General features: G+C 59.6%; 1 protein-coding gene across 2 annotated transcripts; it reads right to left on the minus strand.

Annotated features, from left to right (window-relative positions):
• Positions 1 to 551: 551 nt before the first annotated feature.
• On the minus strand, positions 552 to 16,841 carry TSC22D3 (TSC22 domain family member 3). 2 transcript variants are annotated; one of them, XM_054641219.2, is made up of 3 exons: positions 16,369 to 16,841; positions 2,382 to 2,433; positions 552 to 1,816 (listed from the first exon to the last, which is right to left on the minus strand). In XM_054641219.2, the coding sequence occupies exons 1-3, from the start codon at positions 16,689 to 16,691 to the stop codon at positions 1,571 to 1,573; spliced, it is 621 nt and encodes a 206-aa protein (XP_054497194.1). In that variant the 5' UTR covers positions 16,692 to 16,841; the 3' UTR covers positions 552 to 1,570. The 2 variants fall into 2 exon arrangements, with proteins under 2 accessions (XP_054497194.1, XP_054497195.1); XM_054641220.2 differs by lacking the exon at positions 16,369 to 16,841 and adding an exon at positions 2,721 to 3,008.
• Positions 16,842 to 17,880: the final 1,039 nt, after the last annotated feature.

Raw genomic sequence — 17,880 nt, forward strand, 5'->3', positions numbered from 1 at the left:
TCCTGTCCAGCATTGTTCAATCCAGATGACCCATCCTCTTACTCTCATATTTTGAGATTATATCTAATGTTTTGAGATAGCCCAAAATGAAAAAAAAAACCAACCAAACAAAAAATATCAATGATGGCTGTGGGCTGTGAGAACAAAAACACCAGAGGAAGAGCATAGCTGGGGGTACATATAGCCTGGTAAGAGCCTCCTTTCTGCTTGTGCCCCCAAGTCTGCCCTGTACAGGTGTGACACAGGGAACAGAGACCTGCAGGTTCACAACACTTTTCCCTACCACACATCCAGGCCCTGGAAGGGGCTGCCTGCTCATATTTCCAAAAATCCATCTTGGCTCAGCCAGGGCCATCTAGGGGGAACTAAACCCTACTGCAAAGGTGGCGTGCTGCCAGGTTTTCCCAGCTGGGGAACAGCATCAGCCCAGTATCCTCACCAGTATCCTCACCAGTATCCTCACCAGTCCCATTCCAGCAATTCCCAGTCCCTTCCCCACTGCCACCACCCTCCCCCCCCTTCCCAGCCACAGACACAGCTTGGGGCATGGGTATATATAAAAAGTAAGAGTTTATTGCCATTTCTATCTAGATTTACACAACAGTGTCACCGCTTCTGACATCAAAAGCAATGTCCCGTCACATCCCAGAGAATGGGCCAGGGACAGAGGGGAGCCCAGGAACACAGGCTGGCTCCTCCACCCTGGTGGGTTAGAGCACAACCTGCCTTGTGGCTCTGCCCAGTGCTCAGTCCAGATCCTCCCAGTGCTGCCGCACGGTTCTGTCAGGTGGGATGCCAGAGAGGAGTGAATCTGCCCCCTCCTTGGTGCCACTCACAATAGTTGGCTGTCCACTGCCAGGTGCTCACCATTCCAGTCTGCCTTTGAATGCCCCAGATGTTGAGATGGGCATGGCTGACCCAGAGCGGGCACCTCAGAGCCTCAGAGGCACCTCTCGTGCACATGTTTATACATAGACACAGCTACAGAAGATGCCCAAACTAACAAAACAAGCTTTTTTTCCTTGTAATCTCCACACTGCTGTGCGTTCAGCCACGGTCTACGCTGTAGCTGCCATCCCTGGTGCTGCTCAGTCTGGGTTGGGTTCCAGCAGGCTCCTGGGTGGCTCACGGGACACATCTGCTTTGCTCACTAAACATGGATCTCCCTCCAATGCCAGGCTTTGCCAGAAAGAGACACCCCCTGCAGAATGCAACCACGGCCTGGGGCTTGGTGTGCGCTCCTTCCAACTGCAGGTTACCATCATGGTGCCAAAGACTGCCCAGCTCTGCTCTTCAGCAGAGCCCAGGACAGGCACCACAGATCTCCTCCTGGCGCCTGATGGGCGGTTGGATGGGGAGGGGGGGTCAGCTGCCCCTGTCTTCCTTGCAGAAGAGCATCCTCATGAAGGAGACGGCCACTGGCTCTGTGGGCTGGCCAGGGCTGCCCGAGGGGCACGGCTCAGTGCCAGGGTCTGGCAGTCCTTCGTGTGAGATGAAGGTGGAAACGATTTTGCAGGAGATTAAGTAGAAAGAGTTCTGTGGCTCTGCCCACCCCGAGGACAGAGCCACCTTACACCGCAGAGCCCCCGGAGTGCTGAGCCGGGGCAGCCACCCCGGGGCTCTGCTCCTCAGGGCACAGCACCTCTGCTGGGAGCCGGGACTGGAACTTCTCCAGCTGCTCAGGACTGGCCAGGGTCTTCAGGAGGCTGTTCTCACGCTCCAGCTGGGAGTTTTTCTCCAACAGTTCCTTGATTTGCTCTTTCAGGACCTCCACTTCCTCCCGCACAGCATACATTAGATGATTTTTCACAAGATCCTGCAAAAGGCCATGGAAGAGACCAATTAATGGAGAGTTAATGGTCAGAGGGTTGATCCCTTCTGTTCCCAAGTGCTGGGACAAATGCCAAATGGTGCAGAAGCTTTTCTCAAGGACCATCCCTCCCCACCCCACTGCACTCTCGGAACCCTGGCCAGGGCTTGGTGCTCATCCAGCATAGCTCCCTCAGCCGCCATCTCTTTGGTCTCTCTGCATCCAGAAGCACTTTCCAGGCCCCTCACCTACTCCGGCATTTGGGGGGCTGAAGTTACCCAGCACCCAAGGAACCCGGCTCGGGCAACCCCAGACCCCGAAAGTTCCCCTCCACGTCCACCCTCGCTCCCGGCGCACTGCGGAGCGGCTGGAGCCAATGAGCTTCGCGGCGGTCGCAGACAAAGAGGAGCTCTGCCTGGCAGCGGGATGGGGAGTGGGGACCCCCGTGGGCAGAGGGACCCCCCACCCTGGGCCGAGCACCCACCCGGGAGCGGGAACATCACCCCCGTGCACAGCACCCGCAGGGTGACGGGGGAAGGTGCGGGGAAGAAGGGGCAGAGCTGCAGCTCACCATCGCCTGCTCGATCTTGTTGTCAATGGCCACCACGCTGGCTCCGGAGGCGCTGGAAGAAAGCGAGAGGCCGAGGGTCAGCACCGAAAACCTCCCTTCCCCAGGGGTTCGTGCACCGCGACACCTCGTCCCCAACCAGTGGATCGGGGCGTCCTCCTCCCAAAGGGAATTCCTTAATTCAGGCACCGGTCGCGTATGTCCTTTGCTCCCGGAGTAGCAATGCCCCCCCACCTCATCCCTGGGGTTCGCAGCAGCACCCCTCGGGCACTGGGACGCCCCTTCCCCCAGATCTCTGCGGCGAATGGCGGGGACGCCGCGGCGCACCGGGGCCGCCCCTACCTGTTGTCGAGCTTCACGGAGACTACATCCCCCCCGAGCAGGGAGGAGAAGAAGGAGATGGAAAAGTTGTGGAGCTGGTAGACAGCCACCTCCATGGGGGACTGGTACATGCCGGTGCTCATAGCTGCGGGCGCTGAAACACGCACTCACACAAACGGAGCAAAACGCACTGCCAGGGCTTCCCCGCCGCCCTCGCTTATATTGGAGGCGCCCGCCCTGCCGGGAGGGGCGAACGCGGCGGAGACCGCCCGCCGCCCGCAGCGCCGCGCCGGGGGCTGCGCCGGTACTGCCCCCGGTACTGCCCCCGGTGCGGCACACTGCCCCTCAGTACCGCCCCCTCACCCCGGGTACTGCACCCGTACTGCCCCCGGTACTGCCCCCGGTGCGGCACACTGCCCCTCAGTACTGCACCTCTCTGCAGCCCCTCTGCCCCTTCCAGTTAAACCACAGCACGGCGCCGTCCCAGCGCAAGGACCCCGCGCTTCAGCACTGTCCCCCCCAATCTGCACCCCCATTCCACACCCCTCGTTGCAAGCAGAGTCCTGGGACCCCCGGCACCCCTCCTACAACTCCCCATAGCCCACAAGCCTCAGCATCCCGTTCCTCTACTCCTCGGCACCCAGGATGGGGATTCAGTCGGGGGGACACATGCATCTGCTTGGGGGCTGGGAGAAGGGGTGAACCCGGTCTGCATTTGGAGATGCAGCCTGCAGGTCCCGCACAGTAAGGCCCCGTGACTGTGAAAGGGAGGCAGGAAGGAAAGGGGAGCCATGGGCATTCAAAACAGAACCCGGGCGGCAAAATAGAAACATGAGTGAAAAACAGAAAGGGGCTGCTAAAAACCGGGGTGAATAAGAGAAACAGGTATGTAAAACAAACGGAAACAGGAGGGACAAACAAGAGAAACGAGAGCAGAAAAACAACCCAGGCGTAAAAAACAACTCCAGGAGGAAAAATGAAAACCTGCACGCAGAGAAAACCTGGGATGCAGAACCAAGCCAGGGTACAGAACACACCCTGAAGTTGCAGAACAACAGCTGCGGAGTGCAGAACAGCCCCCAGATACAGAACAAAGCAGAGGTACAAAACGAACTCGGGGTACAGGGCAAAACAACCTCATGGTGCAGAGCCAAGCCGGTGTGCAGAACAAGAAATCCAGGGTGCAACAGATTGACCTTGTGGTGCACAACAAATTCGGGCTACAGAACACGCCCTGGGTGCAGAACAACAACCAAGGGATGCAGAGCAAACCTGAGGTCCAGAACAAAATCGGGCTCCGCAACAAACTCGGGAGCACTAAACACCACCACCCCTGGGTGTCAGAACAGTCCGGGGTTACAGAACAACGCCCTCGAGCTGTCGAACAACGACCCGGGGGCGCTGCGGCCGCGCAGAGCTCGGAGCGCTCCGGGCGCCGAACGCGCCCTCGGCTCGGCGGCCCCGCCCAGCGTTGCATAACCGCGCTGCGGGAGGGCGCCCCCCCGCGGGCACGAGCGGCACTACAGCGGCTGGGGCGGGGGTCCGCAAGGCTGCGCGCACCGGCGTCCCCGTGTGCGCGCCCTGCCGTCCCTGTGTGCGCGTACTGCCGTGTAAGCCCCGCGGGCACGACGGGTCCGCGTTCACAGAGCGATTTATACATAGAGCAAGTGGGTTTCCTCCGAGAAGTGGAAGCAGGGCCCCTAAAACGCCCCCAGCATCCTAGCGGCTGGGGTGGCACTGCCCACCCGGTGCTGCCTCCACTGCCCTTGGCTGCCCACTTATCTCTGCCGTCTGGATCTGGGGGAACTTTGCTCAGTGGTTGCCTGCTGCCCCTGACCCCGGGGGCTCATCCCCTGCTGGGCATGGTGAGGCTGATGCTGGATGGCAGACCCCACATACGGCATAGTATCCAAGAAAGAGTTAGTGTTGGCAGGGCATAAGCACTCCAGGGATGCTGCAAAGGACACTCAGCACCCCGATCCAGGGGGTACTGAATATGGCTGGCACTTGGCTGTTGGGAGAGGCCAAGGAACCCTGACTTGCGGGTGTGCTGCTGTGCCCCTTCCTCAAGCAGGGAGGGAGAGCAGAGTAGAATTTCCCCATCAGAAAGGGAAACTGAGGCACAGTGCAGCACACCTGCTGCTGGGAGCAAGACCTAGACAGGCAGCTCCTCACAAACCCCATCTTAGAGCAGAGTGAGGATGCTGTGCCATCTGTGAACTGCAGCCGGAGCATATGTGGGTGCCCTGGGACATGTGGGTTTGATGTGGGGATGTGAGAAAGCATTTTCTCCCTGGTGGGCCCATCTGGGACCTGGGGGAGGAATATGCACATCCCCCTATGTCAGCACTACTCCGGCCCATGCAAAGCTGCTGTACAGGGGCTGAGCAGGGTGCTGGCACTGAAGAGAGTAGGCAGGTGTCTGTCCCCCAAGCCCCGAGGCTGGCCTGTGCTCCTCCCCTCACCCATACCAGGCCCGACTTACCAGTCCCTCCTTCTGAAGAGGCTCGGGGAGTACGGTGGCTGGAAGGCCATGCCACCCGTGACCTTGCTCCAGCCCCTCTGTTCCTAGCAGTGATGCTGGCTCTGCCTGTGGCTGTGTCCCCCCAGCTTGCAGTGGCAGAGACAGCCTGGGTGTTGGCTGCATCCAGGGGCTCCAGCCACAGGGTAAACACACTAGGAGATGACCTCAGCTGCACTCAATTGGCCCTTTCAAGGCCAATGGCCAGTGTGCCATCCCGAGCTGCGCGGGTGCCCCCCTCCCTGGGGAGATGAAAGGCCTCTGTGTGCACTTGTCCCCAGAGTGGCTGGTGGTGGGCTTGGTGGCAGCCCCTGGAACACAGATTTGTCCCCCCGCTGGGACAAGTCCAGACCACCCACACCAGGGGTCCTGTGAACTGAGTTTGCCACTGCAGCTCATGAAGCATGCTGCTTTCACTGGGGAGAAGACAGGAGAGATGGGGAGAGCATTTTCTCCTACAGTTGTGCCACCTCCTGTCTTCTTCAGAGGTGTCAACAGCAGGGAGATGGGGTGGGTGGACCCGAGCCTGCCCCCAGCCCTGGCAGCTGTGCCTCTGTCTCACACCTCCTGCAATATTGCCCCCCCAGTCCTAGTTCAGTCTCCTTCCCAAAGGAAGCCCTAAATCATTAGTGGCAGGGACCAAGGGCTCCAGAACCGGCAGACCAGAGCCTGGCTGACAGTCCTTGTCTCACAGCTTGAGGTTCCTGGTCCCTGCCTGGTATCTTTCTGATGCAGCACTCAGCCATCAAGGACTGAGAAAAAACCCCAGATATTTCTGCAGCTACTGGAGTGCAGCTAGAAAATGCTTTGGGGGAGATTGCTTCAGCTCTGCCACCTCCAATATTTTTCCCATGGAGCTGGGACTACTCAGCTGGATAATAAGTATATATATATTATATTATATATATAAAATATTAAAAAATAAATATATAATATATATAAAAAAATAAACTGGAGTAAGTCCCCGATTTCCCTGCAGTCCTCCTGGGTCTTTCCACCCAGCCCTGCCTGCATCACTGCTCAGGGCATGGGTTCCTCACTTAGGCTGGGCAGGATGCTGTTGGCCTTTGAGAGGCCACAGCAAGGGATGCTCTGGAAGATGAAGAAGCAGAAGTTTCTTTCCTGGCATTCAGTTAAATGAGGGATCCCTATGCAGCCAGTGGCCAGGGCAGGTCAGGCTGGGCAGGGGGCTGCAGCCCCCCTCGCAGCCCCACACCTCACATGGGGGCTCCTGAGTCTGTAGTGGGGTGCACACAACCAGGGTGCACCTTGCAGCCCCTACAAGCAAGTGCTGCCTGCACATGTGCGTGCACACACAGCACACCCACACACCCACATCCCCTGCATGCACACGTGTGTTTGCAGCCCACACAAGCGTGTGCTCTGCACACAGGGCACACCCCGCACATGCATGTGCACACTGGTGCACCCTGCTTGCACGCATGTGCAAGCACATTAGTTTAGTACCTGGAGCTGATGATCTTGAGGGTCTTTTCCGACCTGAACGCCTCTGTGACTCTGTGACACACACTTTGTGTGCCAAACAAATGCTGCTGTTCTGCGTGAAGATGCACGAGCGCTGCTGGCACCCCCTGCACACACTGCCCTGACTAACAGTGATGCCCAGCCCTGCCTGCACACCCTGTCAGTGGCACAGGGCAGCTCCATGTGCCCCTGCACAGCAGGAGGGCACCCCCAGTGCTCAGGTATCACGTGCAGCCCTGCTGCCACCTCCACAGTGGGAGCAGCAGCTCCCCGCTCTGCTGGATCCTGCTTTGAGCCAGCTCTCTCCAGGAGTTCCTCTGAGCTGCCCCAATGCCCCCACAGCAGCAGGGTCCTACACGGGGCTCCAACTGCACCCCAAGTGGTGGGGGGGCCCTTTCCTAGCACACCACAGCCCTGGCCTTGCCAGGCTGCTAACAGCCACCTCCTCTCTCATCACCTGCTCCTGCTTCTCCAAGCAGAGCAGGGTGGGCAACACACCACCTTGCTCTTCCTAAGGAGCAGGTCACCATGGACTCACAGTTACCCTATGGCACCAGAGATGGGTGCTTGGAGCAGGCTGGGCAAGAGGGGCCAGTGGTGTGAACTGCATCCCTGAGGCAGCATGGCAGCTCCTGCATCTGCACACAGTGACAGGAGGTTGATCAGGCTGGGCCTGGCTCGTGCCTGTGGTTATTTTGGTAACAGCGACAGCAGCCGCAATACAGGGCAGTTGTGACACTAACTGTTGTGCTCTCTGGGGAAAAAAAGCACCCACTGTTGTCATCAAGCAGTGAGGAGAGGTGGTGACACCAGCCAATGATGATATCACCCCAGCAGTGGCCCTGCAGGACACCCCAAAGCTGCCAGCAGCCCCTCAGCCCTTATACAGCTTGTGCCTCAGCCCAGAAGATGCCAGCCCCCCTACTGGGTGATATTAAGTGACAACCCTCTCCTCAGCAATGGGACTTGGAGTTCTGCAGCCACCACAGAGCTCCGCCAGGCTGGAGCAAGGGGTGATAGGGAGGAGGACGAGGGGATTATCTCTTGCTGCCTGGCGTCCTGCACTTGCACACTGCTGTGGGTCAGGAGACATGCCCTCTCCTCACAGCCCTGGGGACAAGCCGTGCTTTTGTACTGAGCCCTGTGTGTTGGACCTGCTCCAGGCACTGCAGTGCCACACACCAAAGGAAGCTCCTCTCCTGGTAGTGGCCAATGGAGCTGGAGGGGTGGTTGGGGCTTCAGGAGCAGCCCTGGCTCCCCAGACTTGGCTCTCCCCCTGCTCCAGGCTGTGCTTATGGCTCCGTGGCCCTTTTCCTGGCTTGCTCTCTCAGCTCAATGGGAGGAAGGCCCTTCAGAGGGTCTGAGGCGTGGGAAATGTTTATAGCCTGGCCTCAGAGACACTGGAGAGCAAACTGGGAAAGGCGCAGAGCCAAGGCTGCCCAGGCTGCTCTGCAGAGCCAGATCTCCTGCTCCAAGGATCAGAGCAGAGTGGGAGAGGAAAAGCTACTGCTTGCAAACACAGCTAAGAAAACTCTGCCTGTCACAACCCAAAATCCTGCAACTATGGTGGTACCTGCCAAGGGACTGGGAATGCCAGCACCAGGGCATCCTAACCATGCCCTGCAGGAATGGGGGGAAGTGTGGCTGGAGACACTGGTGATGGCTGGGGCCTGTGGTTGCCTCTGTCAGGAAGGGCTGGGTGTGGGACAGGGCCGAGGAGCTCCAGGTCTTGTCCAGCAGCTCTATCCTGGTTCTGGGAAAGGAGAGTAGTGCTAGGGGCTGCCCAAGGGCAAACAGACAGCTATGTCTGCCATGGAATCCCAGGATCCTGAACAGCAACTGCCTGCCCTATGGCACTGGCATGGGGCTTTTGTGCCAGTCCCAAGGGCTGTGGGCCCAGCACTGCCAGAGCACACCAGTTGTCCAGATCTTGGTTTTCTCCTCCTGGAGATTCCCTGGCTGAGGTGTTCCCTGAGGCCTGGGACTACCCTCCAGCTCACCTGGTGCCTCCTAGGAGCCGTGTGAGACACGCAGAAGCCCCGTGCAACCAGGAACCCTGTGACATCGGGACCCAGGTCATGCCCATCAGAGCCTTGGAGGGATCATAAATCCCCCAACTCAGGGCACGTGCTGCTCCAGAACAGCAGGCAACTACTCCTAGGCACACCTGGATGTGCCTGGATAAGGATGGACCCCCTGCCTGCAGAGCTGGTGCTGGTGGCCTTGCCTGGTCCCAGTCCTAAGCCGGGGGACACCAGAGTCACATGTGGCCCACACAGAGGTGGTGGCCACTGCCACGCTGGGGAAGCCCAGGGACAGTTTCAGTGAGGGAAGGCCAGAGGGAACCTACCCCTGGGAAGGCTGACAAGGAACATGTCCTCCTTCCCTTCATGCCCAATGGAGGAAGAGTGAGCTCTGTGGCCATGGGCAGGGGACGCAGGTGACCCACCCCACCAGGCAGCAGTCATGGGCAGGGATTGTGGTGTGGAGACTCCTCCAACCTGTCAGGCTGGAGGCAGTGTGGGGTGGTGGAAGGAGCCCTGGTAGGCTCCTGTGTCCAGCTGTGGGGCTGACTGCTTCCTCTGATAAAGGTACTTGGCTGTACTCCCAGTTCTGTTTTTTTCTAGCATGCGAGTGCACACCCTCAAGCCAGCCTGCTGAGAGCTGCAATTTTTCTTTAACTTTGTCTCTAGACCCTCTTCTTCCTCCTGTGTCCCTAGCAGGAGTTGCCTCCCAGCAGTAGTGCGAGGAGGGGAGGTCAGAGAGGATCCAGTTTCAGCCATGTTAGAAGCCAGAGAGGACGCAGTTCCCTTCTCACCATGTTGGAAGCCCCCAGAGTCACAGCTTCCCCAGGCATGCTGGTAAAGGAGAAGAGGAAAAAAGGCTCATCCAGGGTTGTTACCAGCCCTGGATCATGTGGCCAAACATCCTACCTTGCTGGTGTTTGTCAAGTGCAGACACCCTGGTGGGTACCCTGCTAGGGACTATGGGGCACCCTTGCACCTCACTGCTCCCCTCAAAGGGTCCCACAGCTGCCAAATGCTGAGGTGAGAGTGCCAGGCATGGCACAACCCAATGAAAACCCTGCAGCTTTCTCTGAGCACCATGCCAGCTGTTGGGGCAGTGCAGCTAACCTCCACCATGCTACCGTCTCCCATGGACCAGGGATGCCCAGCCCCAGGGAGGATTGCAGGCTGAACCCTTGGCAGAGCTTTAATCCACAAATCTGTCTGCAGAGCAAAGTGTTTCACACCCAGGGGCCGGGTTGGAGTGCTGTCATTGAACTCAGTGTTATCGCTCCCTGCTTACCTGTGCCCTGCCCCAGCGCTCCTGCCAGCCACGGCTCTGAACTCCAGAACTGTCCTTGCTTCTGAGCTTACTGGGTTATCCTGGAGAGCCCCAACTGGATCACCCCCCATGTCCTGGGTGCTCTTTTCTGGTCCACTTTCAGGGAAGTGGGGATAGAGCATAGGTGGTTGCAGCACTGAAGGGACCTCCCACAGCATGAGGGCTACGCGGTGCCCTCGCACCCCAAAGCAGGCAGGCAGGGGGCTGCCAGCCTGGGCTCTGCCTCCCCAGCCCCTCCTTCAGATTTGCAGGGATCCTCAGCCCGAGAGAGGAACCCCAAAGTAGGACCTCTGGCATCCTCCAAAAACAATCCCAGGCCCCTTTTCAGGCAGGAGCAGGCGCTCCAGAGCCCTGCTAGGTGCTGGCAGCTGCTGCCCTGCGGCGTGCAGGAGTGCCCGCTCACTAATTGGGAGGCAGCTCGTTATGTAAGGAGGACGGAGGCAGGGGAGCTGCAAGAGCTGTGCAGCACACCCCACGCTACCCAAATCTGCTCTTCCAGCCCAGAATAAGCCCTGTTTATGGAACCCCTCAAGCCCTTCTCTGGCCCCTTCCACAGGTGCTGGAGCCTGGTGCTCTCCTTCTTGGCCAAATGTTTGAGGGGAGCCCCAGCAAGAGCCCCAGCAGCCCCACAATATCCGAGGGACAGCTGGACTCCAGTGCGGGTGCAAAGCCCCGCAGAGCTGACCCGGCGGGGGCTGGGGGCAGAGGAGCTGTGCTCGGCTGGCACCCACAGGAGGTCAGGCAAGGACATGTAGGGCAGCATGGCTTCAGCAGAGACGGTTATTAATACCCTGCCTGGCCTTTGCATGGAATCCCGGGCATTTCAAATCAGGGACCTTCACTGAAACCCTGCCGTCACTGACATTTCAGAACAATAACAATGTGAAAGACAATCAGTTCCTGGCAGGATGTATACCTGTGGTGCTGCTGAGGCTCTCTGTGTGCCCAACCTCAGCAGCCAGCTATCACCTCACTTGTGCCAACCCTTGGGAACAACCTGAGAACACCCCCTGCCTCCAAACCACCCGGAGCAGTCCTGCTCCTTTTCACAGGCATATCACTGTGATAGTCTTACTAATGGACATGGAAATGTCTTGTCCTGCCCCATGGCATCTACCACCCTCTACCAATCTGGACAGGGCTGCCATCCCCAGGGAATTGCAGGTGAGGCAAGGACTGGATCCCATCCTGATCCTGGAGTCTGAAGAGCCTAGAGTTTCTTCTCTGCCACTAGAGTTGTTCTGCAGCAAAAGGCCCCTCAAATATATATATAAAACTCAGCACACAGACAGAGGATGATCTCCTGTCCCAAAGCCAGTCATGTTCAGCACCTGGATAAATATAACTCAGAGCTCATTTGCAAAGCATCGGGATGGGTTGTAGCCTCTCTCACCTCTCCAGCCCTCTTCCCCCAACACACACCCTGGGGTAAAGCTGAAGATGATGACCTCAGAAGTCTTTTCCAGCCTAATGTGTTCTGTGATTCTCTGCCCTCTACCAACAGGGCCTCAGTCCTTCCCAAGGGCAGGATCCACCTGGAGCCTCACTGGCCTTGGCAGCCCACATATAGCACACAGACCCATACATGGTCACGTCCCTTGGGGACACACACAGCTGCCAGGCTCTGACAACATATATCCCAAACCTTTCCAAGCCCTTTGGTCCCATGCAGGTCACGATGCTCCCCCAAAGTACAGAATCAGCTTTAACCCTCTTTGTGCTGGGCAGTGGCCAAGGAGGCGGTGTCAGGTCCCATCAGAAACTGTCCAGGATCAGGCCATGTCTCACCAGGAAAGGATAATGTGATGCTGCACGATGCTGGGATCAGGGCAGAGCCCTGCAGCCTCCTTCAGCTCCAACCTCTTCCTCATCTTTACAGTTCAAAGCTGGAAAAAATCCTGTCCAGCCTTTTCCCCATAGGGCCATGCTGTCATCCCTGCCTGACCTTCGGACACCTACTTCTGCCTGTGCAGAGCCAAATGCCTGCCCTAGCAGATGGGTAGTGCTGGAGAATCCCCAGAGAACCAAGACGACAGGCTGCTGGGAAGCTGACATTGGCATCACCAGACTAGCTCAGCTGTGCCAGCCCCCTTGGCCATAGCCTTGTGGTCAGGGGCAAATGATTCCCTCCCAAGGGGCTGGAGGGGCTGAGCATGGCTCTCCTGTGCTCCAGAGAGTGTTGAGAATATCCTTCTGGAGGGAGCTGGGTCTTGCAGGAGCAGGCAGGGACGGGCATGGTGCATGGCGTGGCACAGGCTGCTGCCAGCCCTGCTGAGCCATGCCAACCCAGTATGCTGTGGCAGAGCCCCTGTGAGCCTGGTCTGCTGGGTCATGGGGTGGGGGTCCCAAGGTATTGAGATGCCCATGATGGAGACCACAGCAAGCTGAGCCAGCTGCCTGCCTGACATCTTCCCGAGGGTGGGAGGATTTGGGTATGCCAAAGTAAGCACCTCGCAGCAGCACAAGCTACTCCCTGCTACTGAAACAACATCTCCCCAGCACCTCAGTGGTGTGCAGGGCTTGCAACCAACACTGCAGGCCACAGGTCAGGCCACGTGCATCTCTGTCCTGTGGGAGCAAAGCAAAGAAAGCCCTGGTGCATGGTTCTGGAGGGTGCGGGGACTCTCCTGGCCCTCTCCATGGCAGAGCTGTCCCAGGGCCAGAAGAAGGAGAGTAGTACAGCTTGGTCCTACACCCACACCTCTCTCATGCTCACTTATGGCCCCTCTCCCCATCAATGTGTCCTTGTTGCTTCAGCCCACTCGACCAGCTGGAATGCTTGCCCTGGCCCTGCCACCTCGGGATGCCCTTTATGCCCTGGCTCCTCTCCTCCTGCATTGCTGCTGCAAAGTGACACCCGACAGACAGGAACAAGTGGTGCTGTGACACAAATGCCACTCTGGTACTGCTGCCCTGGCAGCTCTTGCTTGCTGGCCTGCCTTTACAGTGGGAAAGGCAGTGCTGCCCTTGCTTTGCCCAAATTCATGCTTCCCCTAGCCCCTCACACTGAGCTTCCCTGCCTCCCTGTGACTCCCATGGCTTGCCCAGGCCTGGGAGAAAGTGGCCCTCAGCTCCTTTCATGGCTCAGACCAAAGGATGGGTCACTGCCCAACCAATCCTGTTGGATTGGGCAGCAGCTCTGGCAGTGCCTACAGATGATCTGGCTATGCAGAGGTGTCCCCTCACAGCCTGGAGCAGGATGGGCACAGGCTGGCCAGGCTGCCAGGTGTTGCCTAGGAGTGGCTGGGCAGGAATGCTGGCACACCTGGCTGATGTGGGCAAGTGGGCTGGTATGTACCTCGTCTTCCCACCCAGAGCCAGGCAAGTCCTGCCTGGATCACAGGCTAGCACACACCCAGGGGGCTGCTTCCCCTGCAGTGCTGACCTCCTCCCACACCCCTGGCTCCCCTCAGCCACCTGGCCCAGGAAAAGGTGTCATGTGGTCATGGGCCTGCTCTCCCCAGCCTACACTCAGTTGGGCTTGTGTTTGGGTCTGGGATAACGTTGGCATTACAAAGGGATGGCAAAGAGGCATTACAGAGGGACAGCTTTCTGCCCACTTCACTGGCACCTGCAGGGAGAAGGTGTGCCTAGCCAGGGTGGTGGCAGCTGTCCTCCCTATACCTGGTGCTTCCATGTGAGCATGGTCCCTCGGCACTGCTGAGACTTCCCTGGACAGCAGTTTGTGATGTCCTGTGTGAGGACACGGTGGGGAGAGCCCTTTCTGCACAGGATCCTGTGCACTCCTGAAACAGCAGGGCTTTCTGCAGGAGCATGAGCCCTGGAGGCAATTGGTCCAGAGCATGCCTTCCTTGTGCATCCCTAACAATATCCCTGCTGTGAGCAAAGGGTATGGAGAGCCTGGCAGGGACCACTCAGCCAGAGAAACGCCCAGAGACAGGTTAGACATGCTGAAATGTGTGTTGTCTGAGAAGCCCAGCACTGATCTGACCCTGACTGAGTTGTCTCCAGTCAGGCCCAGAGCCAGACTCAACTCTGGGTTTAGAATCTTGGGCATCCCATGCTGTCCTGGATGTCAGCTACGTACAAGGATGTGTATCCACACATCTTTCCCCTCCTCCTGTGCTGCTGTAGGAGCACATCAGCCAAAACAATGGCACCAAATGGTTTGGGTTCCCTGGTGCCAGCAGCAGGGTGCCCTTATCAGGCATGTTATCGGGGTGTTCCTCTGGCACCCACAATCCTCTGCTGTGTATGCTATCTCCTCTTGGATGTGTTGGCTCATTCCCCAGAAGGAGAAAGTTCAGGCTGGAGCAAAACAACTGCAAACACAGGTGTGGGCACACCTAGCTCCAGTGCCTGGGGCCATGCACCCAGCTCCCCCATGCTGTGCCACCTAGGGGTGGCGGGGGATCACCCAGGCAGCCTCCAGACCGAGGTGCCTGGACACTGGGCATGATAGAGGGACATAGCTTTGCACCACACCATAGCACAGCCTGTGACAAACACAATGCATGGAGCTTCTCGGGACACATCACACAACAGGGCATGAAAGACAGGCAGTAAGGAATGCTAAGGCACACTGACAGAGAGAAATCCTTGTCCCTTGGCATCTCTGCTCACTCCCTACCTCACCAGGAGCACCACAGGTCCTGCTCCAGTAGCGATGAGTTTGAAAGCAGCCTGCAGTGCCCATATCAGTGGCCTCTGGCCCACAGGCACTGTCACTGACTGCCCCAGCAAGCTGCCCAGGTGCTTGGCTCTGACCCCAGCCCTAGTAGCCCGTGCTGGGGACAACATCTTGCTTCCCCCTTCACCCACGGTGCCAACTTGCTGCAGCCTCCCAGGGAGGAGGGGAACCTCTCGCTCCTGTTCCTTCTCAGCTGGGTAGGTTCACTGCTCCCCAAATGGGCCAGGCACCAGCACCTTGGCAGGTGTCCCAGCTCCTCCCTTCCCACCTGAGCGGCAGCTCGGCGTTATGTAAGTGCAGGAAGAGCAAGACCGGCTCGAGGCAGCAGCCTCTCGGTGTCAGACGCTGCTGGGCGAGGAGGCGGGAGTGCGCCGGGGTGGTTCACACGCGTGGGGCAGCCACGTGTGAGCCCACCCACTGCCGCTCCCGCACAGCCCGGGAGCACGCCCACGCTGCGTGTGGTGGGAAGGGGATGCTGAGGTGTCTCTGAACGCCTGGGTGCTGCTCCCTGTGCGCAGCACCCACCCATGGCGGAGCAGCAAGCCCCACAGCCGCTGCCTGCTGTGCCAGCCAGGCAGACATCTGTACCTGAGGCGCTGATGGGCCACAGGTCTCCTCAGGGTAGCGGATGTGTCCCACCTACTGAAGACACTGGAAGTCTCGGGCACCTGCGGCACTACTGGCACAGTTCAGCTCTCTCGGGCTGAACTGGGGAGACCCAGACCTGCTACCCCCCATACAAGCTGCTCCCACACAGGGTGTCACCAGAGCCAGCCCCACACAGTGCCAGTGCAGGACCTGAGACAGCTCTGTCCACTCTCCCCTCTGCGGTTCAACTCATCAGGGCTGGGAAGCCTCCAGAGTGGTAGCCCCTAGGACCTCCTGTTCAGTCTCCTCTGTTCTCACTGCTAGAGGAGGGAGCAGGGCAGACCCCGCAGTCCTGCCTCCTCAGTCTGCCAGGGAATGGATGGAAGCAGACCCCAGCACATTCAGCTGTGGGGACACAGGCAGCCTGCCCAGAGCAACCCCAAGACCAACTCGGGCAGGGCAGAGCCACTTTCCAGGCACGGGAAGTACCACTCCAGGCCAAACCTGTGTCCACTCCAGGGAGGGCCAGGGGAGCTGCTGAAAGGACAGGAGCTGGCACTGGGACTCTCAGACTCCCTACCCAGGCTCTCAGTGACACTCAAGATGGCTTTTGAGGCAGCACAGCTGCTCCCCAAGGAACCTGCTGCGCTCTCCATGCAGGATGGGGCCGATGCCTGTCTGTCGCTGGACACTATCCATGCCCCTGCGGGCACTGTCTGTGTGGACAGAGGTAGCCAGGGAGATGAGCACACAGTCCAGCGGCCAAGACACACAGCTGGGGGCTGTTGTCACTGCCCGGCAGACACAAGGCACCACAAGATAGGCACGGCGGGCACGGCAGAGCAAAGCCACCCGGACCCGCACCCAGGGATGAGCTGGCATCACGTACCGACTCCGTGCCAGACGCGGCCTCTCCCCACCCAGATTCCACCGCCGCCGACACCCCCCAGCCCCGGGGTCACACGAGTCCCCTTCTCTTGCCAGCCCCACACCGCTGCCAGCTCCGAGCCCGCTGCCCCGCTGCCCCGGGGCACCTGGCCCCCGGCAGCTCACAGGCTCCTGACGGTGACACCCACCTGTGGAAGAGGAGGAGGATGGAAAGCAGGGTCTGGTCGATATTCCTGTTGCAGATACCCTGGTTGAAGAGGTAGCAGGGGTCCCGCACGACGGGTTCCAGCGAGTCCTGGCGCATGATGGAGCTCAGCTTGTCGGTGTTGAGGTTCTGTCGGACCAGCTGCTCCCGCAGCTGCCGGAAACTGCTCACGGTGGGGCTGCCCGGGTTGTTGTTCTCGCCCCCGGCCCCCTCCTCCAGCCCGCTCCGGTTGGCCAGATCCAGGCAGCAGCTGCAGCAGTCCAGCCCCACGGGCGACCGGCACTCCTCCGTGGGCGACGAGGACATCCCAGGGGGCCCCGTGCCTGGCCACGGCGGCGGCGCCGGGGCCGCTCCCGGGGCCGCGGAGGGCGAGCGGCTGCAGGACGTGCCCGGTGCCGAGCGCCGCGAGCGGCCCCCGCCCGCCCCGGTCCCGTTCCGCCCGCCCCGGCCCCGCCCGGGCCCCGCTCCACCCCGCCCCCGTTCCGCCCCGTCCCCGTTCCACCCGCCCCGGTTCCGCCCCGTCCCGGCCCCGCGCATCCTGCCTCCGCTCCGCTCCGCTCCTCGCCGCTCCGCCCCGGCCCCGCTCCGCCCCGGCCCCACCGCTCTCCGCCCGCCCCGAGCAGCCGCTCCCCGGCAGCGCATCCACCCCACGCCGGGAGAAGCTGGAGAATCTGAAACATGAGGTGACGTGGGGTGACGAAGGGCCACGATGCCCCTTTCCCGGTGGGGATCCTCGCCCCGCTCCGTGCTTTCCGGGGATGGCGCGGGCGCTGAGGAGGCTGGCGCTGCCCGCGGCATCACTCCCTGAAGCATTGGTGCAGGCAGCCCGCATAGCCCCGGAGACGGGACAGGAAATAGGAAAAAGGGGATTAAAGGTCCCAGGATGGGAGGAAAAGCCAGGAAGGACCTGGCTTCACTGCTGGGAACGTCTGGGAGCTGCCTCGCACGAAGCCAAGCCAGGCATGAGTGGAACGCACGAAGCCTGGGGGCTATGGATGTTGGGGCACGTTGAGTCTCGGCAGATGCCTGAAATCGGGGATATGGGAGGGAAAAAGGGATTTCTAGGAGGAGGAGAAGTGGCTTCCTGGTACTGTTGCATCTCAAGGTGAACATTTCTGCCACCACTGAACCACACTGGGGGCCTAGTGAAGAGTGATTGGGGCACATGGTGCTGTCCTGGTGGGGCTGGGGTATGGGGCAACACCTCAAGGAGGTAGGGACCACTGGCCCAGGACCCTGGGAATGAGATTCATGAAGGTCACAAGGTACTGGCTTTGAAGCACCTGCAGAGATGGGGTGAGAGGGAGGCCGCGAGGTTGGGCTGGTGGTCAGTGAGCCCCAGGGACCAGCCCAGGTAGCCCTCACCCTTGAGAGAGATGAGCAACTGGGAGCAGGTGGAGAAGGGCTGGGCAAGGGTCCAAGGAAGCAGAGCTGCAGAGGGGAGGAGCAGGGAGGCTGGGGAAGCCCGCCATGGGCAGGCAGGATGTAGGGACGG

The sequence above is a fragment of the Agelaius phoeniceus genome, chromosome 14 (genome assembly GCF_051311805.1).
Source record: "Agelaius phoeniceus isolate bAgePho1 chromosome 14, bAgePho1.hap1, whole genome shotgun sequence".
Taxonomy (NCBI): Eukaryota; Metazoa; Chordata; class Aves; order Passeriformes; family Icteridae; genus Agelaius; species Agelaius phoeniceus.

What these genes read in the sequence shown, in the direction of transcription:
- TSC22D3 (XM_054641219.2), bottom strand. Translation starts at nt 16,691, where the DNA reads ATGTCCTCGTCGCCCACGGAGGAGTGCCGGTCGCCCGTGGGGCTGGAC. An exon ending in ATCCTCCTCCTCTTCCACAG is followed by an intron (nt 2,434 to 16,368) that starts GTGGGTGTCACC and finishes GCTTTCTTCCAG; the next exon opens with CGCCTCCGGAGCCAGCGTGG. An exon ending in ACAAGATCGAGCAGGCGATG is followed by an intron (nt 1,817 to 2,381) that starts GTGAGCTGCAGC and finishes GGCCTTTTGCAG; the next exon opens with GATCTTGTGAAAAATCATCT.